Here is a 27,222-nt window from a genome sequence, read left to right as displayed (position 1 = left end):
TACCCTCTGCTTACCTCCTAATTAATTTATTAATAATTTAGTAAGTACCTACAAACACCCCACCCAAATCTGATTTCCCCCAGAAGACAGAGCAGGCTGTAACGACTCCTAGAGGTCTCTGGCCTGAGAGTCTGACCTCTCTACACCGTGAGACTCGACAGCCTGGCCACCAACCATTCCTTCCCCACACATTCACCATCGCTCTCATCTTAGGAAGCAGAGAAGGCAGATCTCAGGGTTAAATCAAGTCTCCTTTATTGGTGGTTATGCCACATTCTCTCTACCTTCTTCACAAAGGACCAGCTGATCGAACCAGGTAGTGCAGAGGGTATTTCTAAAGGTGGTTATTTAAGCTTGAAAAGGCAATGAGAAAGACGAATCCGTGCTCAGCCTCAATATGGCCGTCCTCCTCTGAAGATGGTTCTCCTCTCCTTGAAAATAGAAGCAAAGATTTGAATGTAATGAATAAGTAGGCATTGGCTCAAAGAGGAAGGTGAATTAAAAATGACTTTGTATTGGTTTTCCAGACTTAATCGGAAGCTGGTGGAAGCAGCTGAGCTGAGAAGAATCAGACGTTCCCCCAACCTCTGCCGGGCTCATAGGAGCAAGGTCAAGGAACAATCAGCCCCTCGACTTCACCTCTATGGTAAGGGGAAGGGGATCGGCAAAGAGCTAGTTCTGCTGTGATGGACAGAAGTCAGAGGCTGGACACTGTTCCTAGTCCTAGCCACAGACTGAAGTCCTCTGTGGGTGTTTTTTAATGTCTACCCTGTTAAGATGGTGCCCAGAGTTCCAAACCCCCTCCTTTCCCTCTCCTCTATTCCGGGAAGATGATTTTCATTGCCAAGGCAAAATTCAGGAAGGGTCCACTAATTTAGTGTCATCCATAAGCCACATGCATCGTAAGGACAGACACTGCTAGAACCACCAGAGTTTTCTACCCCAAAGGGAGGAGGGATGGTGTTCTGTCTACACATCTGATGAAAGGGCTTCTCTTTATTTTAGATTCCAGAAGTCACAGAGTAGTGAGGTCCGTTGATCCATGCGGGAGATTTAAAGGGCATTCTCTAGGCTGGAGAACACTGATGCTGGCCTTGGTGGAGAGCCAGAAGGAAAACACGAGAAGAAAAGGAGGGATAGGCCAGGCGCGGTGACCCATGCCTGTAATCCCAGCACTTTGGGTGGCCGAGTGGATCGCCTGAGGTCTGGAGTTCGAGACCAGCCTAGCCAACATGGTGAAACTCCATCTCTACTAAAAAAAAAAAAAAAAACAGGCGTGGTGGTGCACCCCTGTAATCTCAGCTACTCGGGAGGCTGAGGTGGGAGAATTGCTTGAACCCAAGAGGTGGAGGCTGCAGTGAGCCTCCTGAGTAGCTGGGACTATAGGTGTATGCTGTCACACCCAACTAATTTTTTTTGTTTTCTTTTGTAGAGATAGGATCTTGCTACATTGCCCAGGGTGGTTTCAAGCTCCTGGCCTCAACTGATCCTCCTGCCTTGGCCTCCCAAAGCATTAGGATTACAGGTGTGAGTCACCATGGCTTGTCAGTTATCTCCTTTTCTGGATTGTTTTTTTCATACCACACTCCATTTTGAGAAGTTCCACTTTCCTAATTGTCCACAGCCAAAGCCTCGCAGACTTGAAACTTGGAATGATACCTTTCTGGGTCTGAAAAAATGCCAATCTCCCCTCTGCTCTCCTGCTTGTGGGAGAAATCCTAATTTCTTTCATCCTTCTAATCTGGGGAGTTGTTCCAGTCTTCCCCAACTCCACCTTATCTTTGGCGACAGAGCGCGAATTGCTGGGAACCTCAGCTAATCAGACATGCTGGCAAAAGCAGATATCGCCTTCATATCAGCGACGCACCAGGTGTGCACCTGTCTCACCTCTGCATCTGTGAAACGACCACTGTTGGTCCCTGCTCTCACCTCAGCATCAGCAGTACACCCAGGTGTGGTCCTGGTCATAGCTGTAAGAAGTTGCACACCACACAAGGTTCTCCTTGGATCCTTTGTTAGTGCAGTTAAAATAATTCTTGTTTTTATAGTTGAATGGAAAGTGGCAAGGAAAGCCAGGGACCAATGCGGAAATTCCTAGGAAGCAGAAGGGGATAAGACGAAGGTTACTCCCCAGGCTTCACACTGTCGTAGAGGCGTGGGCTTCAGACCCACCCTAGATTTCAAACTGGGACTGAGTGTGATGGGGTCGTACCTTTAATCCCAGCATGTGGGGAGACTGAGCCTGGGGGATCACGTGAAGCCAGGAGTTCAAGACCAGCCTGGGCAACATAGCGAAACCCCATCTCTACAAAAAGTTTCTTAAAAAATAAGTTGGGCATGGAGGTGTGTGCCTGTAGTCCCGGCTACTCAGGAGGTTGAGGTGGGAGGATTGCTCAAGCCTGGGAGGTTGAGGCTGCAATGAGCCACAACTGCACCATTGCACTACAGCCTGGGTGACAGATGGAGGCCCTGTCTTTAAAATATAAAAAGTAGCTGGCTGTGGTGGCTCATGCCCGTAATTCCAACACTCTGGGAGGCCAAGGTGGGCAGATGACTTGAGGTCAGGCATTTGAGAACAGCCTGGCCAACATGGTGAAACCCCATCTCTACTAAAAGAAAAGAAATACAAAAAAATAGCTAGGTGTGGTGGCGGGCGCCTATAATCCCAGCTACTCAGGAGGCTGAGGCAGAAGAATCGCTTGAACCCGGGAGGCAGAGGTTGCAGTGAGCCGAGATCTCACCACTACACTCCAGCCTGGGTGACAGAGTGAGACTCCATCTCAAAAATAAAATAAAATAAAACAAAATTTAAAAGGTAAAAATAAAATTTAAAAAAACCCTAAAAACTAAAATCTGGGTAAACCTTGCACAGGAAAGTGTTGCCTGGGCACTGCTCAGAATGCTGACCCAAACCTAAGCAAAAGAAGAATTTGTGTTCACAGTTACAAGAGCTGAAATGAGCCGAAAGAACACGCCCTTGCTGCCCTCGGGTGAGAACATGTGTGTTGGGAAACTCAGACTCAAACTTTGTGTGTCCACAGATGACTGCAGAAGCATCACGAGTGTCGATTTCATGAGTGACAAAGTTTAGCCAGTAGGCACATTTGCACCTGTGGAATCCGTGAAAGATGAGGCTATAAATGACGTCCTCATGAAAGATGACCCCATAAATAATACGAACTGGAAGGCTCTATCCACAGCAGCCTGAGGCAACAGAGGGTAAATGGGTCTCAATGTTTGCTGTCACATCTTCTCCCATGACCAGCTGAGAAATAATTTATTTTATTTAGGAAATTCCCGAGTTGTTGGAACAACACACATCCCCACCCACAGCTATTTGCCTGACCCCTTCCCTGGAGTGGAGCAGACCTATAACTCCTTATAGTTCCTCTTTGCCCAAGAACTTCCCTTTCCTTTCCACTGGGTCTTGGGTATTTTCTTCGCTCAGAAGCTATCAGAGTGTAGGACTTGAGAAAGGCTGGAAGATAGGGCAGGGCACTGGAATAGGGAAGAAGGGCAGAGTGGAAGCACAGAGGGCCCTGGAGGAAGGAGGGAGAAGGAGAACGTTGGTCACCAGGAGGACCTGGTGGATAGAGGATTTGTCTCAAAGGACCAATTCCAGTGTGCTCATCTCTCACGATTCCACAGGTGCAAATGCGTCTATGTGCTAAACTTTATCACTCACAAAATCGACACTCGTGACGCTTGTGCGGCCACTTGTGGACACACACAGAGAGAGGAAGTTTGAGTCTAAGTCTCCCGACACACATGTTCTCAGCCGAGGGGAACAAGGGGATGCTCTTCCAGCTCATTTCCGCTCTCCTGCTGTGAACAGGTACACTTCGGCAGTCTAGTACGTTTTCCAAATGTGTGAGCCTTTTGTCGGGTGATTTCACTGTTTGTTTGCTTATTTATTTATTTTAGAGGCAAGGTCTCACTCTGTCACCCAGGCTGGAGGGCAGAGGTATGATCATAGCTCACTGCAGCCTCAACCTCCCAGGCTCAAGTGATCCTCCCGCCTCAGCCTCCTAAGTACCTGGGACTACAGGCACATGCTACCACACTTGGCTATTTATTTATTTTTGTTTTGTTTTGTTTTGTTTTGTTTTGTTTGTAGAGACAGCGTCCCACTATGTGACCAGGCTGGTCTTGAACTCCTGGCCTCAAGTGATCCTGCCATCTCAGCCTCCCAATGTTCTGGGATTACAATGTGAGCCACCATGCCTGGCTCACGCTAGGGTTTTTAAAAGCCTTAGCATGTGTTTACTCTGTATTTGCATCACGGTTAGGTGTTTAACATTTTGAGCATTTCATTTTGGCACCTTTCTCTCGGATTTTAAAGCCTGTGGCATATCACACCATTGACGTGATTCACGAGGCCAGAACTCTGTCTGCCTGATTCATCACCAGATCCTCCGTGCCCAACTCAGTGCCTGGTTCACAGTGGGGTTTCAGTAGGTGTTTGTTGAGCAGACGAATAAAAGAATCCACCCACATCCACCCAACCCCCATCCCCAGATTACTGGTGTCGGCACAGAAACTCCACTTTCCATCCTTATCCATGTTCTCTGTGGTCGGGCACCAGAGCTTGTTGCTTTCATCCTCCAGGCAATCGGAGACCACATTATTTCTGTAGATGGAGGGGAAGATGCAGGGCTTGCTGAGAGAATTTCCCCCATACTCTGAAAATGATTATAGAAAGGTTATGGGTCAAGAAGAGGAGATGAAAAGACCTTCCATTTATGACACAAAAACTGTGCCACACTTTATCCCATGAAAGGCAACATAGCATTGGATTCTCCAAGCAACTTCTGGATGACATTATTATCTGGATGTTATGGATAAGTGAGAGCCAAAATTATCAACTCGCACACAGCTTACTGTCTCCATTAACATGACTTCACGGTTCTGCGGTCACATCACCTTGACACTATTAAGCTAGGAAATTCTTGTCCAGGAAGATAAGAGTTGCAAATAGCCTTATTATTCATTCCAGAAGCCTCCAGAAAAGCTATTTACATAAATATCAGACCGTTCAACTTTTTCAGTAGATTGTGTCAAAACACTGTTTACTCTTCCAGACTCTTTGAAACCCCGTCTTTGGTCATTTCACCTTGCTGTGACCACCAACCCTAACTATTACATCATGATCCTTACACAATCCAAATCACATCCCCCACTGAGACACCCACCTTAGACGAGACCCCAAGACCCCATCAATATGCTGAGTTTTCCCTTCCCACTTCGAGACGTTATTTTTTATTTTTTTAGATGGAGTTTCGCTCTGTCACCCAGGCTGGAGTGCAGTGGTACCGTCTCGGCTCACCGCAACCTCCGCTTCCTGGGTTCAAGAGATTCTCCTGCCTGGAGATTACAGGCCTGTGCCACCATGCTTTGCTAATTTCTGTACTTTTATTAGAGAAGGGGTTTCGCCATGTTGGCCAAGCAGGTCTTGAACTCCTGACCTCAGGTGATTCACCTGCCTCGGCCTCCCACAGTGCTGGGATTACAGGCGTGAGCCACCACACCCGGCCTGCTATTGTGAGAGTTAAGGTTAATGTTGGTTTATAGTAAAGAACACAAATGGTGGATGATTAGGACTAGAATAAAATTAAGGTTTAGAGAGAATTAAGATTTGTTGAGTGCTAAGGGAAGAACAGAATTAAGATTTTTATGCAAGAATAAGCATGCCTAGGAATAAGTGCCTTCATGGATTTTTGTCTCTATGGAAGCAACAGTGCTTAAGGAGAGGGCATGGGCTTTGGAACCACATGGACTAGAACTCAAGTTCTAATTCTAATATAGCCTAGGACTGTGACCCTGGGAAGTTCTCAATTATACTGGGACCGTTTATTGAATGGGTGGTGGAGAATAGCAGCTCATAGAGCTGCTATAGAAAGATTCAGGATATTGTATACAAATCTGTTGGATCAGTGTAGTACATAGAGGGCATTGAATGAATTTTGGTCACTATTCACCTGGGATTATGTGTAGACTTAATAAGATGCTAGGCTGCATTGAAATGCAGGTTGGGGCCCTGCATGGTGGCTCATGCCTGTAATCCTAGCATTTTGGGAGGCCGAGGCGGGTGGGCCACCTGAGGCCAGGAGTTCGAGACCAGCCTGACCAACATGATGAAACCCCGTCCCTAGTAAAAATACAAAAATTAGCTAGGTGTGGTGGCGGGCACCTGTAGTCTCAGCTACTCAGGAGACTGAGGCAGGAGAATCATTTGAACTCGGGAAGTGGAGGTTGCAGTGACCTGAGATCATGCCAGTGCACTCCAGCCTGAGTGACAGAGCAAGACCCTGAAAAAAAAAGAAGAAGAAGGAAGGAAGGAAGAGAGAGGAGAGAGAGAGAGAAAGAAAAGGAAGGAAGGAAGGAAGGAAGAAAGAGAAAGAAAGAAAGAAAGAAGAAAGAAAGAAAGAAAGAAAGAAAGAAAGAAAGAAAGAAAGAAAGAAAGAAAGAGAAAGAGAGAGAGGGAGGGAGGGAGGGAGGGAGGAAGGAAGGAAGGAAGGGAAAGAAGAGGAAAAAAGAGAATGAAGAAAGAAAGAGAGAGAGAGAAAGAAAAAGAAAGAAAGAAAGAAAGAAAAGAAAGAAAGAAAGAAGGAAAGAAAAGAAAGGGCAGGCTGGATCTGTCAATGGGTGAATCTCACTATTGTCAGTTCTAGAAACAGAAATACTAGAAGCCAATATCAGGACTTCAGCTCATTCCTTCAGTTCTCAGGACACCTGTCTTTTCATGCTGGATTGGGGACTGGGCAAATGGCCTCGGGATACCCCTGTCTGCAGTTGTCATAGTGAACTCTCTGGGCAGACACTTAGCTCCTGTAAGTACTTCCCCCTTGGTGCTCTGGTCTCTACCTTGCCCGGCCTCCCCTCAAGATGATCCTTGCTGTCCACTCTCCCTCCCACCACACATCCCTGCTACAGGGGCTCACCATTCGTTTCACAGAATTTCCACTGCTGTTTCTCATCGAAGACGGAGGTGACCGAACACCACAGACTGCCTAAGAAGCTGCCCTGGGAGATGCAGCTGTTATAGGCCTTTCCTCGATAGATGAAAGGGAAGATACAGCGTGGGTAATCTGTTAGGAACAGAGTTTGTGAGTGGCTCGACTTCCTCTAGTCATTCACAGGACAGAGTCATTTAATCATCAATCAACCATCACAGGACAGGACAGACATAAGGTTCAGAAGAGACTTTATGCATTATTTATTCGAGCATTTGCCTATGCCATATTCATCTGATTCTTGAACAACACGAGTTTGAACTTGGGTCCACTTATACGTGAGTTCCTTCCTTCCTTCCTTCCTTCCTTCCTTCCTTCCTTCCTTCCTTCCTTCCTTTCTTTCTTTCTTCCTTTCTTTCTTTCTTTTTTTCTTTCTTTCTTTCTTTCTCTCTCTTTCTTTCTATCTCTCTCTCTCTTTCTCTCTTTCTTTCTCTCTCTTTCTTTCTTTCTCTTTTTCTTTCTTTCTCTCTCTTTCTGTCTCTCTCTCTTTCTTTCTCTCTCTTTCTTTCTTCTCTCTCTCTCTCTTCTTTCTGTGTCTCTTTCTTCTTTCTTTCTTTCTTTCTTTCTTTCTTTCTTTCTTTCAGAAAGAGTCTTGCTCTGTTGCCCAGGCTAGAGTGCAATGGCGAGATCTTGGCTCACTGCAACCTCTGCCTCTCAGGTTCAAGCAATTCTCCTGCCTCAGCCTCCCCAGTAGCTGGGATTACAGGTGCCTGCCACCCACACGCAGCTATTTTTTTCTAATTTTTAATAGAGATGGAGTGTCGCCATGTTGGCCAGGCTGCTCTCGAATTCCTGACCTCGGGTGATCCACCCGCCTTGGTCTCCCAAATTGCTGGGATTACAGGAGTGAGACACTGCACCCAGTGGGCGTGGGTGTTTTTCAAAAAAAGTTCTGTTGAATGTATCTGCCTCTCCTGCCTCCCCTTCCACCTCCTCCATCATTTCTGCCTCTGTTATCCCAAGATGGTGAGACCAACCCTTCCTCTTCCTCCTCCTACTCAATGTGAAGATGATGCTAATGACCTTTATGCTGATCCATTCCCACTTAATGGATAGGAAATGTATTTCTTGCTTTTAACAATTTTCTTAATAACATTTTATTTTCTCTAGTTTATTATGAGAATACGGTATATAATACATAAGACGTACAACATCTGTGTTAATTGACAGTTTATGTTACTGGTAAGCCATCTCGTCAACAGTAGGCTACTAGTAGTTAAGTTTTGCTGGGATTATAGGCATGAGCCACCTCGCCCAACTTCAAATCCCTTTTCTTACATTTTGTTTCTTTTTTCCTTATTTACTTCGAACATTAAGAAAGACATAAAGATGGGATGGTTCTATTGGGTCAGCTAGTCTTACAGTATCACAAGACCCTCATCCAGAGAGCACCATTTTTAACACTACCGTTATTAACATTATTACCCATTATTAGCATTCAGTGTCTGGCATCCCAGAGCTTTTTTTATGCATGCATATGTATTATAATTTGTCTGCAAAAGTGCGATCATGTCATAGACAGTCACACATTCTCTTTTGTGATCCACCCTAGTCAAAGGCCACTGGCCGGGGACAATATGATACCACTCACCTTCACTCTGGCAGTACTTCCATTGGCCATTGTACACCGCTCTGGTGGCACACCAAGGGGATAAGCTATGAATTTTGGTGCAAGTGAAGTAAACAGATCCCTTGTAGGTGAAAGGAAAGACGCATTCCTCGTGCATCCCTGAAGGGCAGAAGGAGAAAACGGGAGTGGGGAAGAATCACAATGAATTAGCAAAGGATGAGTCTTGGTTTGGCTCTTGCTTTCACCTGAATGTCTGTGTCCTCCTGCCAAATTCATACATTAAAATCCTAACCCCCACGGTCATGGTACGAGGGGTATTTGGAAGGTGATTAGGTCGTACGGGCAGAGCCTTCATGATTGGGATAAGAACCCTTACAAGAGACCCCAGAGAGGTAGCTAACCCCTTCTACGATGTGAGGATACAGCAAGAAGGCACCATCTGTGAACCAGGAAGCAGGCCCTCATCAGCAACTGAAACTGCTGGTGCCTTGCCCTTGGACTTCTCAGCCTCCAGAACTGGGAGATAGAAATTTATATTGGTTATAAGCTACTCAGCCAATGGTACTTTTTAAATTTTGTTTTATTTACTTTTTTTATTTTATTTTTTATTTTTTGAGATGAAGTCTCACTCTGTCACCCAGGCTGGAGTGCAGTGGTCTGGTCTCAGCTCACTGCAACCCCCACCTCCTGAGTTCAAGCGATTCTCCCACCTCAGCCTCTGGAGTAACTGGGATTACAGGTGCCCGCCACCACACCTGACTAATTTTTGTATTTTTAGTAGAGATGAGGTTTCGCCATGTTGGCCAGGCTGGTCTCGAATAGTACTTGTGGCACCCAGATGTGGCAAATATTGAGGGGACAACTTTTGATGTCTTTATTCTTCTCGATGAGTACAGGAACTTTGTTTTTTGTGCAGGGTATCCACAGAACCTAGAATAGTTACTTGCTCAAGAAACAACAGAAAGAATAAAATACATTTGGAAAACGCCATGTGAAACAAAGTTAAACAGATTTCTTTAATGAAGGACTCATCAGAAAAGTTAATATGAAAATGAGAATTGATGTATACAATATATTGAGTTGTCCTTCTTTTTTTTTCACAATTCAATAGCAGTAGAGACTAACCTCAGGTGATCCTCCCGCCTTGGCCTCCCACAGTGCTGGGATTACAGGCATGAGCCACCATGCCTGGCCTGTGGTCTTTTGTTATGGCAACCCAAATGGACTGAGACAGTTCTCATGGGGGCCTGAAGGCTACACACCTAGGCTTAGCATCCAACTTCCTAATGACATGTCAGGGAGTATCTGGTTCATGATGGAACCAGGAGCACTGGGGAAGAGTTCCATACACAACCCAGACAACCAAGGTATGTTGTACCCTGAGACCACTGTTGCTCAGGGTATAAAATCGGAGGCCAATAACGTTACACAAAATAATGTTTGGTGGATCACAAGACCACATTAGGTTATGTAGGGACACACATTAAATAATTTTGAAATATAGACTGGAAAAAAAAATCATTTTCCAGTGGTCCTTTTAGTCCTTCTGCTTACGCAAAAGAGAAAGCTTCAATTTAATACTAGTATTTCTCTACCGCATCTCTAATATTTAATAATCTCTCATTTTAACAAGAACAAAAGAGAGAGAGAGAGAGGGCAGCACTCAGGCTTAAAGCTTTATTCAGACAATAGTCTAGCAGAATTTAATAATGAGATTTTGTTTTCATAGTACAGTATTTATTTTTGGTCATATTTCCTATTTATGGAAAGTGGTAGTGCTTCTTTATATTATAATACTGATGTTAACCAAACTCTTAAAATGAATTTTTTTAAAGTGAAGATAAGTGAGCAAATTTAAAGAAAAATGTTGAGTAAATAATAGTACTGGTGGCCCCCAGATGTGGCAAATATTGAGGGGACAACTTTTGATGTCCTTATTCTTCTCAATGAGTACAGGAACTTTGTTTTTTCGTGCAGTGTATCCACAGAACCTAGAATAGTTACTTGCTCAAGAAACAACAGAAAGAATAAAATAAGTTTGGAAAATGCCACGTGAAACAAAGTTAAACAGGTTTCTTTAATGAAGGACTCATCAGAAAAGTTAATATGAAAATGAGAATTGAGGTATACAGTATATTGAGTTGTCCTTTTTTTTTTTTTTTCTCACAATTCAATAGCACTAGAGACTAATGGTCCCTGAAATATATCAAGAAATGCTGTTCTTGGCCAGGCACAATGACCCATGCCTGTAATCCCAGCACTTTGGGAGGCAGAGGTGGGCGGATCACTTCTAGCCAGGAGTTAAAGACCAGCTTGGGCAACAAAGTGAAACCCCATCTCTACAAAAAACAAGCAGTATTAGCCAGGCATGGTAGTGTGCCCTGTAATCCCAGCTACTTGGAAGGCTGAGGGAGAAAGACCCTTTGTGCCTGAGAGGTTGAAGCCACAGTGAGCCATGATTGCATCTCTGCACTCCAGCCTGGGTGACAGAGTGAGATCCTGACTGAAAACAAAACAAAACAAAAAACTGAAACAAAAATGTTGTTCTGCAGAATTTTGATGTGTACATTTTTTAAAAGACAGAAATGTTATTCTATCCCAGATTCCTCACACGTGAAAACCCGCGTACAATAAGGACTAATGAAAGTTGATCCCTTTTTTTGAGCAGAACTGGGATGAGAGTTCAACTTGCTCATCTGCTAGTTCAGAGTCACAGCTTCCCTCCTTGCTCTAATCTCGTTTATTTGCCTCCTTCCTTCCCTCCCTCAAAGATATAATGATAGAATACTATGAGTGAGATACTCCAGTGGGTGATTTGTGTGTGTGTGCAATGGATTATGGGTGGAAATTATGCTCACCATTTCCTGGCTTTAAAAAGTCCCAAACAATCCTCCATGCTATTTTCTTCCTCTGCCAACCAGCTGAATATAGAGCAGCAGTTCTTAATAGAGAAGGAGGAGCAATTATGACCTCCTGGGAGCATTAGCCAAGGTTTAGAGACATTTTTGGTTGTTACAACTTATAGGGGAAAGGAGCCAGTGGCTGCTACTGACATCTGCCAGATAGAGGCTAGGGATATTGCTAAACATCCTACAATGCACAGGACAGCTCCCCAGAACAAAGCTATCCAGCCACAGACAGCAATAGTGCCAAGGCTGAGAAACTCTGAGGACTGAGCAGAGAATACTGAGGGCCTGGGGGACAGTGGAGCCACAAACTAGAGGATCTTGTTCTCTGGATTACAACAAAAAGTTTTCCCACTGAACATCCACATTGGACTGTAGGAAGAGTTTAACATGAACCTCTGTTGAGTCAAGCCACTGACATTTGGGTGTTGCTACAATAGTTAGTCCTCTCCTAATAGACGGACAAGACATGGTGTCTGTCTTCAAGGTCTGTAACATGGTAACCACAGCCCTTGTTGTGGATCAGATTCTTGTTCTGTGTAACCTGACATAGGTCATTATGGGGACAAGGGATGGATTAGGAGAATGTGGAGAAGACAGACTTCCATCTCTGAACCGCACCAACGGGGTGATGCAATTAGGAGTACTTAAATATCATTGCATTTTTCACCTCTGTTTCTCAGAACTGTTTGGTATTTATTTTTGTGAAACGTAAACCAGTTTAAATCAGGAAAGTGCTTACAAGAGTACCAGGAGCATGGCTACTGCTTAACAAATATTAGTTATGATCATCATTTTCATCATCATCATTACCATCACCATCATCATCATCCTTCTCCACACTATTGTCATTGCCATCATCATAATGATCATCGTCATTGTCATGATCATCATCATTGTCACCATCACTAATCTCATTATTGTCATTGTCATCATGATGATCATTATCATCATCATTGTCATCATAATCAACCTCATTATTGTCATTATCATGTGATGATGATCATCATCATTGTCATCATCATCATTGTCATCATTATCAGTGTCATTATCATCGTCATTATTGTCATTGTCATCACCATTGTCATCATTGTTATTATCATTATTCTCCTCCTCATCACATCATTGTCATCATTATCATCATCATCATCATTGTCATCATAATCAACCTCATTATTGTCATTATCATGTGATGATGATCATCATTGTCATCATCATTGTCATCATCAGTCAGTGCCATTATCATCAACGTCATTATTGTCATTGTCATCATCATTGCCATCATTATATAATCATCATTATTCTCCTCCTCATTACATCATTGCCATCATAATAATGATCATCATCGTCATTGTCATGATCATCATCAGTCATTGTCACCATCATTAATCTCATTATTGTCCCATGATCATTATTGATGATCATCGTTATCATCATCATCATTGTCATCATAATCAACCTCATTATTGTCATTATCATGTGATGATGAACATCGTCATTGTCATCATCATCATCATTGTCATCAGTCAGTGTCATTATCATCAGCCTCATCATTGTCATCATCATCATCGTTATTATAATCATTATTCTCCTCCTCATCACATCATTGTCATCATCATTATCATCATCGTCATCATCGTCATTGTCACCATCATCATCATCATTGTCACAATTATTGTTGTCATCATTATCATCGTTGTCATCATCATTGTCATATCGTCATCATCATCATCATCCTCATCATTATTATTGTCATCATCACCATCATTATTGTCGTTATCAATGCTTTGCCTCAATCACAAACACCACTGAGTATATAGGATACTGTGTTGAGGGGGAGGGCGGATGCCCCTGTAGGTGGAATTAAGGTTATCTTTGGGAGTTGTTAGTAAGAATCAGTGCATAATGAATACTATTAGCCATCTGCAAAGTAATCCAGCAGATGGCCTAATCTTCTTAACTGAGTTACAATCCTCCATAATCCAGACCCTGCTGACCTGCCTGTTCTCACTCCCTGATTAACATTCCCTTGACCTTACTCCATGTTCTTTTTCGTCTTTGGGATTTTGCTCCTGCCCTTCACCCTGCCACACATGCCTTTCCCCTCTTCCCAGCTTTAGTCCTTGCTATTCATCCACGAAGATTTGGTTCAGTCTGGGTCAATACTCTTCCTCACACTTATAATACTCAGAATCAATCACTAGAAATGAATGTAGTTGCCAATTTTTAAAAAATAATTCATTTACGTGTCTATAACTCCCAATTCCTGTGAACTCTCTGAGTGGAGGGTCTAGGTGTTGTTTATTTCTGCACTTCTGATCCATAAGACAATGTCTGGAACTTAAAGACCACTCAGTAAGTGTATACTGAATAAATCTGTCTGTAAATACACGCAAAGGGAACTTGGAATACTGAGTTTCACCACAAGTATGCGGGTGTGGTCTCAGGGAGGCATGACAAAACTGAGACTGTAACTAGAAAAGTGGATACCCCATCAAGTACATTGTTCCTTGTCTGAATAAACTGTGAGTTCCTAACCTTTTAGGAATTTGTCAGTTCTTTGAGAACCCAGAACTTCTCTCTAGGAGAATATTCATTTGCCCTTATGGTTGAGATGGCTGTGTGTTCATCAAAATCAGTTTTACTTTCCTCCCAAATGCACTGCTACTCTGCATCTCCCAGACTTGCTTGCAGCTAAGAGCCATATCAGTTCTAGCCAGTGGAAGTAGGAGAAAGTGATGAATGTCACTTCCTGTCCTGGCCAAAAGAAAACAAACAAACAAAAAACCCTCTCCTCCGAGATCCTCCAGACTCTCTTGATCCTTGTCTATGAGCTAAAAGCAAAGAAACCTCAGCAGATTCTGAAACCCTAGGGGATGGTGGGGCCCCAGGACGGAAGAAGCTTTGATCCCTGAATGACCATGTGGAGCATTGTTTCCTGACGGGATGCACCCTTCTGGCACTTTGCAGAACCAAGAAAAAAAAATGTTATTGTATTAAGCTGCTGATAGTTTGGCGTTTGCTTCTTACAATAGCTATTCTCACTACCTTGATAAATACACACATTTTTTTAAAAATGCAAATTCAAGTTTTCATGTACTCTAATCCTCACTCAGTGACCCCAGGTTAGGAATCTCTGGAATAAAGAATGTGGGATCAAGGTGCATCAATATGTAAATAGTTCCTGAGCCTTATCCAGAGGACCGATTTGTCAGGCAGAAAAGGATTCTAATTGTGACGAATGACTCACAAAGGCTTGAGTGAATGACCTGTAAGCAAGGTCTCCTCTTGTTCTGTTTCTGTGCTTACCTGCAGTGTTTTAGTGATTAGTTTAGATTCTGAGATACATTAATATATAATTAGGGTGTCCAGGTTGGGGTCTGAGGGTTCAGTTCATTGGGATCATATAACCTGCCTTTTAATCAGCATTTTCCTCCCTCCATGTGCTGAGCATTATGAAAGATTCTGGTGCCCATTATTTTATTTAATCTTCAAAATAGCCCCATGAGATAAATGCCATTATTTTTCCTTCAGTCTGGAAACTGACTTCAGAGAGGTTATGCTGCTTGACCAAATGTACAGACAAAAGAAGTGGCAGATCCAAGGTCCAAACTCCAGGTCTTCTGAGATTTTTTTTTTTTTTTTTTTTTTTTGAGACAGAGTTTTACTCTTGTCACCCAGGCTGGAGTACAGTGGTGCAATCTCGGCTCATTGCAACCTCCACCTCCTGGGTTCAAGCGATTCTCCTGCCTCAGCCTCCTGAGTAGCTGGGATTACAGTCACCTACCACCATGCCTGGCTAATTTTTGTATTTTTAGTAGAGACAGGTTTTCATCATGTTGGCCAGGCTGCTCTGGAACTCCTGACCTCAAGTGATCTGCCACTTCAGTCTCTCAAAGTGCTGAGATTACAGCTGTGAGCCACTACACCCAGCCTCTTCTGAGATTTTTGCTAAGCCATCTCCTCCCTACTTGGTTCCAGGAATCTTTGCTTTGCCGCATTCATTCTTGTCCAGTTTCTAAATCCTCCCCGTCATTTTGAGTGTCCTCACCTCCACTTGACTCATAGGAACAGAGAAGGAAGGTCGTCCATCCCAACAGGTAACTGGACCGACGGGTCATCTTGGCTGCCCTCTTCTCTCTGGAATGAAAGAAGACAAAAATTTTCATCCCACAGTTCCGCTTCCTCTTCCCACTAGCTCCTAGATTTGACATCATACATGCCATTTTTCTTTCTATCCACAGTAATTTAAAATATAGACCAGGCATAGTGGCTCACACCTATAATCTCAGCACTTCGGGAGACCAAGGCAGAGGATTGCTTAAAGCCAGAAGTTCAAGACCAGCCTGGGCAACATAGTGAGACCTCATCTCTACAAAATTTTCATTTAAATTAGGCAGGTATGGTGGTGTATGCCTGTGGTCCCAGCTGTTCAGGAGGCTAGATACTAATCCTGCCTACCACTCACCCTTGTTATGACGATTAATGACAATCATAAAAATATAACAGATTTGGGAGGTCAAGATGGGAGGATTGCTTGAGGCCAGGAGTTTGAGATCAGCCTGGACAACATAGTGAGACCTCATCTCTACAAAAATTTTAAAAAATTAGACTTGTATGGTGGTGCGTGCCTGTAGTCCCAGCTACTCAGGAGGCTGAGGTGGGAGGATCACTGGAGCCCAGGAGGTCGAGGCTGCAGTGCACTATGATCACACCACTGCACTCCAGCGTGGGCGACACAGCAAGGCTCTGTCTCAAAACACAAAGCAAAACAAAAAACAGATAAAACTCATTGAGTGCTGCACACCATTCTAAATTCACTATAATCCAGATAGGAAGTAGCCTGGCGTGGTAGGTACCATTACCGCCCCAGATACGCACAGATGGGGCACACAGTAAGCTTAAGCACCTTGCTGAGGGTTACAGATTATGTAAGTGGGGGAGCTTGCAGGTGAACCCCAACAATCTGACTTGGTTCAGAGAAATTGAGCTCTTAACTAATGTACAATGCTGCCTCTAGGCTTAACATAGGACCAGATATGTGCTAAGAACTCATAAATATTATCCAAAATGGTATTGTTCATATAATATTATTTCACTTCTGAGAGCCGGAACTGTATTCTCAACTGGCTCCCAGACATGTCCACCTAGATGTCCTTCAAACATCTCAAATTCCAAGCTTTGGCTTTTAAGATGCAGCCCAAACTATGTTATCCTTCCCCCATGTTACTTCATTTAATTACACTATGTTCTTCCCAACCACCTGGGTTGTAGACCCCAGTGTAGATCTGCTGTCCCTGTCTCTTGCTGTGTTCTATCAGTCAGTTGGCTCCACTTTTCTGAAGCTCTCGAATCTATCCGCTTTTCCTGCCTCTGCTGTTACAGACTAAAGGAAGGTCTTTCTCATCTCTCTTCTCAACTATTCAACTGTTGTCCTGTCCCCTCACGGATATGCAGCCTCCAGCCTCTCTCCTCTACAAGGCTGAGCTCTTTTTCTCTTTTTCTTTCTTTTCTTTTTTTTTTTTTTTGACACAGGGTCTTGCTCTGTCACCCAGGCTGCAGTGCAGTGGTGCCATCATGACTCACTACAGCCTCCATCTCCCAGCTCAAGTGATGCTCCCACCTCAGCCTCCCAAGTAGCTGGGACTACAGGTGCGCATCACCACACCCAGTTAATTTTTAAACTATTATTAGTGTTTGTAGAGATGAGGTCTCACTATGTTGCCCAGGCTGGTCTCAGACTCCTGAGCCCAAGCCGTCCTCCTGCTCAGCCTCCCAAAGCACTGGGATGACAGGCATGAGCCACTGTGTCCAGCATGAGCTGTTTCCTGATGCCTGCTTTATGCATCCACTCAGGAATGTGTATTTATTGAGCATTTACAAGATGTGGGGCCAGGGCTACACGGTGAGTATGCAGCAGTGGATAAAGCAGGCATAGTCCCTGCCTTCGTGAGGCTGAGAGTCTACCAAGAAGAGAGACACGAGGTGAAGAAACCAGAAACAAATACAACTATTTGCTGTGATCATTGCTGTGGACGAGTCTCAGGAATAACTAGGACAAGGTCACTTTTGATTGAGAGGTCAGGGGAGGGTCCTCTAAGAAATGACAGGTAAGCTGACACCTGGAGGAACAGATGGAGGAGGGAGACGTGAGAGGAGCTGGAGATATGCGGGTGGGGGATGCATTCAGGCCAGAGAAGCTGATGTGGAAAGGGCCCGAGATGAAAAAAGCTAGATGTGCTCAAGGAGCAAGTGGGACCCACACGGCTAGGGCCCAGGCTGGGCACAGTGGCTCATACCTATAATCCCAGTGTTTTGGGAAGCTGAGCAGGAGGATGGCTTAAGCTTAGGAGTTTGAGACCAGCCTGGGCCACACAGTGACACCTTGTCTCCACAAAAAGTGAGGAGGAGCAAGGTCACAGAGATGCATGGTGAGGTGGGTGGGACCGGACCCTGTAGAACCTCCCTCAGATTCTTTTTTTTTTTTTTTTTGAGACAGAGTCTTGCTCTGTTGCCCAGTCTGGAGTGCAGTGGCCCGATCTCAGCTCACTGCAAACTCCTCCTCCCTAGTTTATGCCATTTTCCTGCCCCAGCCTCCCAAGTAGCTGGGACTACAGGCACCCGCCATGTCGCCCGGCTAGTTTTTTGCATTTTTTATTAGAGACGGGATTTCACCATGTTAGCCAGGATGGTCTCGATCTCCTGACCTCGTGATCTGCCCATCTCGGCCTCCCAAAGTGCTGGGATTACAGGCTTGAGCCACCGTGCCTGGCCTCTCCTTCAGATTCTAAATGCAACCTGAAGGCCAGGTGCAGTGGCTCATGCCTGTAATCCCAGCACCTTGGGAGGCCAAGGCAGCAGATCACCTGAGGTCAGGAGTTCAAGACCAGCCTGGTCAACATGGTAAAATCTCATCTCTACTAAAAATACAAAAATTCCCTCCGCATGGTGGTGCTTGCCTGTAATTCCAGCTACTTGGATGCTGAGCCATGAGAATCGCTTGAACCCAGGAGGCAGAGGTTGCTGTGAGCCAAGATCATACCACTGCACTCCAGCCTGGGTAACAGAGCAAGACTCTGTCTCAAAAAAATATATAGAATAGAATAGAATAGAAGCAACCAGAAGCCACGGAAGGGATTAAAGTGAGGAGGTGTGGACCAGGCACAGTGGCTCACGCCTGTAATCCAAGCATTTTTGGGAAGCCGAGATGGGCGGATTGCTTGAGGTCAGGAGTTTGAGACCAGCCTGGCCAACGTGGCAAAACCCCATCTCTAATAAAAATACAAAAAACAAACAAAAAAAAATTAACTGGGTGTGGTGGCGGGTGCCTGTAGTCCCAGCTACTTGGCAGGCTGAGGCAGGAGAATCACTTGAACCCAGGAGGCGGAGGTTGCCATGAGCCAAAATTGCACTGTTGCACGCCAGCCTGGGCGACAGAGCAAGACTCTGTCTCCAAAAAACAAAAAAAGTGAGGAGGGGTGGCATTTATTAATTCAAAATCCTCCATCACCTTTTGAATACAATCCATAGTCCATACCATGCCTTCCCTCAAAGCTATCTTCCTTCTCCTCCTTCTATCTGCCTCTTAGTTGTCTCCTGCAGAAGCCACCTCAAGGCCTTGGCACTCGTTCTTCTCTTTGCCCGGGATGATCCTGCCATCCCCAGCTATTTACATGGCTTGCTTCCTTGTGCAGTAAAGAGTTTTGTGCAGATTCGAAGAACTGCTAGCAACAGATGGTCTGGAACGTTAATGACTCTGCACAGACCAAGTTATGGATATTAATAGAAAATATTTTAGGGCTGTTCAAAATAATTATTCAACTGGAAAACAAGCCCTAATAGCCAGACACCCACGTCTGGAACATCCAGGTGAGGACCAAGTTATGCCTTGGGCACTGGCTGGTTCAGATGCTTGGAGAACCTTCTGTCCTGAGCCCTGGGGTTGTTGGGACCAGCATCCTGCCACTTGCCACTGTTTCTTGGCTGGTCGGATAAAGGATTGTTGTGGCTTTGGAGTCAAACCACAGGCAAATGTGGGGGTAGTTTTTCCAATCATCAAATGAGAGAGAATAAACTCCACCTTGGGATCTTATACATTCAGCAGATGCTGGAAAGCACTGTGTAAATGTCAAGCCAGATATTTTCATTACTACTTATGGAGAGAGCATACATGTTAGTTTTTTTTTTTTTTTTTTTTTTAGATGAACTCTTGCTCTGCATCCCAAGCTGGAGTGCAGTGGCACAATCTTAGCTCACTGCAACCTCCGTGTCCCTGGTTCAAGCAGTTCTCCTGCCTCAGCCTCCCAAGTGCTGGGATTACAGGCATGAGCCACCGTGCTCAGGCCATCCCTGAGATTTTACTGGAAGCTGCTGACTACCAATTTTGGGATAAGTGCAGAGGAATGAAAAGATGGTGACACTCGCAAACCTAAGTCACTTAGAGCCTTGTAGTTCTCAGCAAGACACTGCGTCTGTGTTCCCCGTGCACATACATGCACAGAGCTTTTTCCTGAACGGGCCTGTGAGAAGCCACTGATATCAATCACCTCTGGAAGTGGGAACCAGGGGCAAATAGGAGACTTCTTTCCATTTAAGTTTGTATCACAGATGTGTGACTTACATCATTAAAAACAATTTAATTATGTACATACCAAGAAAATAAGAGTTGCAATATTCCCAACACAAAGAAATGATAGATGTTGGAAGTAATGGATTTCCTAAATACCCTGATTTGATCATTACACACTATACACATGTATCAAAATATCACATCAGTGGCTCACACCTGTAATCCCAGCACTTTGGGAGGCTGAGATGAGAGGATTACTTGAGACCAGGAGTTTGAGACCAGCCTGGACAACACAGTGAGACCCCATGTCTATTAAATAAACAAGGAAAAACAAATCACATGTACCTCAATAGATATATACAATTATTGTGTATCAATACATTTTAAAAATAGTAATTATACATGTATATCTGTGCACATACATAATGTGTATATACATATACATGCACATGCCTGTTTACATTATAGATGTGTATATATGTATACATAATATACACACATCATATGTGCACATATACAGGTATATGCATGCACATATGCTCACACGAAAACATGTAGAGTTAAAATGTTTTTTAAAAAAGATAGAATATCCTGGGTAAAGCAATAGGAGGCAGTTTAAAATCACAAAATGAAAAATCTACGACAATGAGATGGCTGTCTTAGGAATGGATTAATTTTATGGGGTAGTTATTGACTTACCAAATTTACTGAACATCTATAGAGCAAAGCATGGTGCCAGGGGCCTCCTGATGTTGGCATTCTAATTCCGCTGGCATTCCAGTAATTAAAAACCTGTGTGGATATTTCACTAGTACCTAGCAGAGTGACATTTAATAAGGTACTTCACAGCTTACCCTTCTATAAAATGGGGATGCTAATAACCAGATCTGCTTCATAGAGTTGTTGGGAGGATTAAATTAGATGAAAGATACAAAATGCTTAAGTCAATGTGTGCTATAGAGATAATTCACAATAAATGTTGGCCATTGATGATGATGATGATGGTGATGATAACATTCATTCACCACGCTAGACCTGCAGTAATAAATTAATTAAGCAAACATTTTGAGAATGTTCAAATTCTCTTCTTTTACTTTTGTTATTTATTGGCTTTCAAACTTTTCTGAAAATATTACTTTCTGAGAAATTTTTTCCCTGCTTAATGATACTCTGCATTGTTAATATTCCCTTATCCATCCGTCCATCCATCAACCATCCTTTTACCAACCCTTCTTTCATCATCCATCCATCCACCCATGTATCCTTCCACCATTCTTCCATCCATTCCTCCATCTATCCATCTTTTCATCTATCTTCTTCCATCATCCATTCATCCACCCATCAATTCATCCACCCATTCATCCTTCCACCAATTCTTCCATCGATGGATCAATTCTCCTATCCTTCTGTCCATCTTTCACCAGCCATCTATCCACTCATCTATCCATTCATTTATCCTTCTATTTATTCATTATTCATTCAATCCATCCTCTTATTGTCCATCCATCAGTCATTCATCCAATAAGTATTTAAGAACCCCACCATCCATAAGAAACTGTGTCAAGTACCAAGAGGAACCACACATGATTTCTGCCCTCAAAAATCAGAGATAAATCCTTTCATCCATCCTTTGATTTATTCATCCACTCCTCATCCATCCTTCCATCCATCCATTCTTTCACCATTCATCCATTCTTCTATCCACCCATCCTTCCCTTCATTCTTTAATCTTCCATCAGTCCACCACCCATCCAATGAGTATTCAAGAATTCTGTCACCTATGAGGAAATGTGGTGGGTACCAAGAGGAACCAGATATGATAGCTGTCTTCAAACAGCTAGAGATAAGATATTGGCACCAATATTTACCACTCAACATGGAAAATAACGGCAGCTACAACTGGTAGTATTAAGGCACTGATAGGGTGCCCAAGGGGTAGCTTAGCCCACAGCCTCTGCCCTCTGGTTCTCTTAAGCCAAAACAATTTCACACTGGAGCAGTGAGAAGATAATAGCACCCGATCAACCAGGATTCAAATCCTACTCTCCTATGTTTCAACTGGGTAGGTCATTTCACCTCTCTGAACTCCGAGTCAATATTCCTATCTGTTTAATGGAAATAAAATCTCAACTATAGAAGCCATTGTGATAATTACAGGCACACATGGGGCTGTAAAGTCACTGGAGTATAGTGTAGCTTCAAAATAATGAGTCCTTCTGCTTCTCAGCAGCAAATGATCCCAGATCTGAAACAAAACTTCAGTGTAAGCCTTCCCTCCACCTCTAAGCGCACACACACACCTCTTCTGTTACATCTTAGGCTGCCTTTGGAGTGAGAAGCAACAGGATCTCAGTAAGCTCTTTTTGAATCTCAACTTTCTTTTTCCTAAAATAGGGAGAGTAAGCCTTACCTTGGAGAAATGGTGCAAAAATTGATAGAACCATGAAGATTTTAATCCACTACCAAGAATTTCATAAGTAATTCACCCAGTCTCTTAACAGGTAACTTGTTCCCTTTTTTCAATTTCTTCCCTAAATTTGGGATTCAGACAACCTTCTTTAGCATTACATCATTGACATAATCTGGTTTAACCCATTTCTTTAGTTTATTAACAGAGAAAGGATCTCACCCACAAGACCCCCTTCCCTACTTTCTCTGACTTTCCCCTTCCAGAACCAATATGGCAGCCACCAGCTACTTCTGGTTCTTGAGGATTTGAAATGGGAAAGTTCAAATTGTTCTATGTTGTAAGTGTAAAATACTTATTGATTCTGAAGACAAAGTATAGGGAAAAAATGTAAAGTATTTCATTAATTTGTATTCATTTGTATTAATTTTTTCAATTTATTCATTATACAATTTATACAATTTTCAATGTATACAATTTATGCAATTATTCGTTAATTTGTATTCAATAATTAATGTGTATTCATTTGTATTCATTAATTTGTATTCATTATGTGTTGAAATGATAATCGTTTACATATCCATGGGTTCCACAAAACATATTATTTAAATAATTTGCACTTATTTTTTCTTACTTTTTTAAAGTGCTTCTGCTATAAAACTTAAACAATGATTTATGTGGCTCACATTATATTTCTAGTGCACCACGATGCTCTAGACCTTCCTTTCTTACTATGGGGGCCCCAAGACCCCACTTCTCACACCCTCCCAAGTTTCCAGGTCAAAATGTACCTTTGAGAGAGTTCTTCTGGGCCCTAGCTCTCTCCACGGTCTCTCTTTAAGGTTCTGCTCCTAAAAGCTCTGGATTGTCTGGGGATTGGTTGAACGGCTTTGGCTCCAGCCTGTCTGTAGGACACAATGGCAGCTTCTCAAAGGAGGGTTCTTCATCAGTGGTTACTGTCCGAAGACAGTTTGGATGAGATCAGCTGTGGTTAATTTATGATGCCTCGAGATAAGCCCATGCATATCCACGAAGCCCATAAAATTCAGTCAAGTGTATATGGATAGGGCCTTGCGGGGGCTGGGGTCAGGGACAAGAATATTAATGAACAGAGGAGGGAATGTTCCCAGAAATTCAGCTATGAATTGCTGGAGAGGTTTCAGCTGAACAATGAAAGAGAACCCTAGAATTTTCTTTTCTTTTCTTTTCTTTTTTTTTTCTTTTTCTTTTTGAGAAAGAATCTTGCTCTGTTGCCCAGGCTGGAGTGCAATGGTGCGATCTTGGCTCACCACAACCTCCGCCTCCCGGGTTCAAGCCTTTCTCCTGCTTCAACCTCCTGAGTAGCTGGGATTACAGGCATGCGCCACCACGCCCAGCTAATTTTGCACTTTTAGTAGAGACTGGGTTTCTCCATGTTGGTCAGGCTGATCTCAAACTCCCGTCTTCAGGTGATCTGCCCGCCTTGGCCTACCAAAGTGCTGGGATTATAGGCGTGAGCCACTGTGCCCGATCAAGCTCTAGAATTTTCTAGTGAAAAGGCAAGCATGGGATAATTGAAACTAGCCTTCTGAAATACATCATTTTATTTTATTTTTATTTTATTTTAATTTTTGAGACAGGGTCTCACTCTGTCATTCAGGCTGGAGTACAAAGCCGTGATCTTGGCTCACTGTCACCTCCGTCTCCTGGGTTCAAGTGATTCTCCTGCCTCAGCCACCTGAGTTGCTGGGATTACAGGCGCCCACCACCACGCCCAGCTAATGTTTGTATTTCTAATAAAGACAGGGTTTCACTATGTTGGCCAAGCTGGTCTTGAACCCCTGGCCTCAGGTGATCCACCTGCCTCAACCCCACAAAGTGCTGGGAGTACAGGCCATCATTTTTAAATGATTCTCCACCATCCTGGGATTTTGTGAAGAAGTCCACAAGCCTTCCCTTGGGATCTTTCAGAGTTGGCCATGTGTTACGGCTGACCCTAGTATGACTCCTTTGTTTTACAGATAAGGGAATTGAGGCACAGCTAGGCTCAGGGACTTACTGAACCTCATACAGCAAATTGTTGGGGAGGGTAGGGCTTGACCCAGCGTGTCTGGGGCTCTTTGTTTTATTGACTCTTTGGTGCTGCATCCTCACGTCCCAGGCTTGGGTGTTTTCAGAATGAGAGGCTCGCAGGCTGGGGGTTTCTCACATGGCAGCCTCCTCTGCCCTGACTTCTTTGTCTGTCTCTGCCTTCACCTCTTTTCGCTGGCTGTTTCTCTGGCCCTCCCTGTCACTCTCTTCCTCAGTCTCTCTTTCACCACCTCTCCACTCCCCTTTCTCTTTCTCCCTCTCTCCTTGCCTCCTTTTCCTTCCTCTTTGAAGCTCTTTCTCTGTCTTTGGGTTTTGTTTAGTGTCTCTCTTTCTGTTTGAATGTCTCACTATATATTGATGTGTGTGTGTGTGTGTGTGTGTGTGTGTGTGTGTGTGTGTGTGTGTGTGTGTTCCTCTCTCTTTCTCTTCATCCATCAACCTTTTTCTTCTTCTTTCTTTTTTGGAATTAGAGGATGGAATTTCGCTTTGTCATCCAGGCTACAGTGCAGTGGCATGACCTCAGCTCACAGCAACCTCTGCCTCCCAGGTTCAAGCAATTCTCCTACCTCAGCCACCCAAGTAGCTGGGACCACAGACACATGCCACCACACCCAGCTAATTTTTGTATATTTTAGGAGAGACAGGGTTTCACCAGGTTGGCCAGGCTAGTGTCGAATTCCTGGCCTCAGGTGATCCACCTACCTCGGCCTCCCAAAGTGCTGGGATTACAGGCATGAGCCACTGCGCCCAGCCCACATTAATCTGCTAAGGGATTTTGGGGTCTTGTATGGCTAATAATAAAGGAAACTGATTGAAGAAATACTTGCAGAGTGGGAAAATGATGACTTGCAATGCAATGATGAGTGACATGAAACAAAGATGTTAAAGGCGAGGATGGGTGGCTCTGAAAACGTGCAATGTCTTAGCACACTTGGTCTTCATAAAGTATCAATAATAATAGCAGAAAGGCAGTGTGCCAAAGACCACCCATTATGTTGTAGAATATAGTCAAGATCTGTAAAAGATGTTCAAACAAGAAGGAAAGAGGTCCCAGCACTTTGGGAGACCGAGGCGGGTGGATCACCTGAGGTCAGGAGTTCAAGACCAGCCTGGCCAACATGGTGAAATCCCATCTCTACTAAAAATACAAAAATTAGCTGGGTCTGCTGGCACACGCCCGTGGTCCTAGCTACTTGGGAGGCTGAGGCAGGAGAATCGCTTGAACTCAGGAGGTGGAGGTTTCAGTGAGCCGAGATCACGCCATGGCACTCCAACAGAGCAAGACTCCATCTGAAAAAAAAAGAAAAGAAAAGAAAAGAAAAAAGAAACATTAGAAATAAGTGAAGGCAACAGTCATTTCCAAAGACTAGGATTCCCCAAAAGTATTGTTAAAATCTTGGATAGGCTTTTATTTCATAAGAGCTTCTAATTTGACAGTTGTTGACGTTTTTGACAGTTTATTGCGGGGAGGGCTATCTTTTGCCACTTTTTTCCAAAAGAGATTCCATCTTACTGAGAAAAAAAAAAATAGAGAGATGAAAAGATAGCCCTTTTCCACAATTTTTTTTCTGAGACAGGGTCTCACTCTGTTGCCCAGGCTAGAGTACAGTGGTGCGATGATAGCTCATGGCAGCCTCAAACTCCTGGGCTCAAACGATCCTCCTACCTCAGCCTCCCAAAGTGCTGGGACAACAGGCATATGCCACCATGCTCGGCTAATTTGTTAATTTTTTTTTTTTTGTACAGATAGGGGTCTCATTATGTTTCCCAGGCTGGTCTCAAACTCCTGGTTGCAAATGATCCCTCCACCATAGCCTACCAAAGCACTAGGATTGCAGACGTGAACCACTGTGCCCAGTCCCTCTTCTAAGAATAGTAACTAAGGGCCAGGTGAGGTGGCTCACGCCTGTAATCCCAGCACTCTGGGAGGCCAAGGTGGGTGAATCACCTTGTTCGAGACCAGCCTGACCAACATGGTGAAACCCTGTCTCTACTAAAAATACAAAAATTAGCCAAGTGTGGTGGCAGGCTCCTGTAATCCCATTTACTAGGGAGGGTAAGGCAGGAGAATCGCTTGAACCTGGGAGGCGGAGGTTGCAGTGAGCCGAGATCGCACCATTGCACTCCAGCCTGGGCAACAACAGCAAAATTCTGTCTAAAAAAAGAAAAAAAAAAGGAACAGTAACTGAGAACACACTGTGTTTCAGAATTCATAATTAATCTAATTTTTCATAGTTGGAAATGTAGGTGTCCATAATGCTGCACTGCTTATTCCTCAGAACTTCAAAGCCATCTGCAGCCCATTAGGTTAATCGCCAAGGGCCTCCAGAGAACAGTGGCCCACATCGAAGGTTTGTGGAGCACCAACAAAGGTGCTTATATTAGGGAAGCAAACCTGCTTTTCCAAGAAGCCTCCCTGGGCCTCTCCAGGGAATTCTTGAGCCCTGGCTGACAAAGACCAGGAAGATCTGAGATACAGGTAAACCTGTGACTGCTCATGGGCTCCCTGATGGTTCTCTCTTCATGGAAACGACGTGAAATTCCTCAGCCTGCATCTTCCCTGTCTGTTATTTTAAGTATTTCTTCCTATGCAAGGTAGATAGCTTAACTTTGGAGCAGAGCGAGAGCAAGGAAGGAGGGAGAAGTTGGGGATGAAAGATGAAAGAAGAGGAGGAGGAAGGGGAAGA

At 43.9% G+C, this 27,222-nt stretch overlaps 1 protein-coding gene across 2 annotated transcripts; it reads right to left on the bottom strand.

Annotated features, from left to right (window-relative positions):
- Nucleotides 1-238: 238 nt before the first annotated feature.
- On the bottom strand, nt 239-23,436 carry ELSPBP1 (epididymal sperm binding protein 1). Of its 2 annotated transcripts, none has more exons than XM_033229278.1 (7): nt 23,257-23,436; nt 15,541-15,627; nt 8,605-8,742; nt 6,942-7,088; nt 4,524-4,682; nt 1,930-2,094; nt 239-431 (listed from the first exon to the last, which is right to left on the bottom strand). In XM_033229278.1, the coding sequence occupies exons 2-6, from the start codon at nt 15,608-15,610 to the stop codon at nt 1,937-1,939; spliced, it is 672 nt and encodes a 223-aa protein (XP_033085169.1). In that variant the 5' UTR covers nt 15,611-15,627; nt 23,257-23,436; the 3' UTR covers nt 239-431; nt 1,930-1,936. The 2 variants fall into 2 exon arrangements, with proteins under 2 accessions (XP_033085169.1, XP_033085170.1); XM_033229279.1 differs by lacking the exon at nt 23,257-23,436 and adding an exon at nt 1,811-1,815 and having other exon boundaries at nt 245-431; nt 15,541-15,623.
- Nucleotides 23,437-27,222: the final 3,786 nt, after the last annotated feature.

This window comes from Trachypithecus francoisi, unplaced genomic scaffold, assembly GCF_009764315.1.
Source record: "Trachypithecus francoisi isolate TF-2019V2 unplaced genomic scaffold, Tfra_2.0 Lachesis_group12, whole genome shotgun sequence".
Taxonomy (NCBI): Eukaryota; Metazoa; Chordata; class Mammalia; order Primates; family Cercopithecidae; genus Trachypithecus; species Trachypithecus francoisi.
This window is presented reverse-complemented; position numbering and strand designations above follow the sequence as displayed.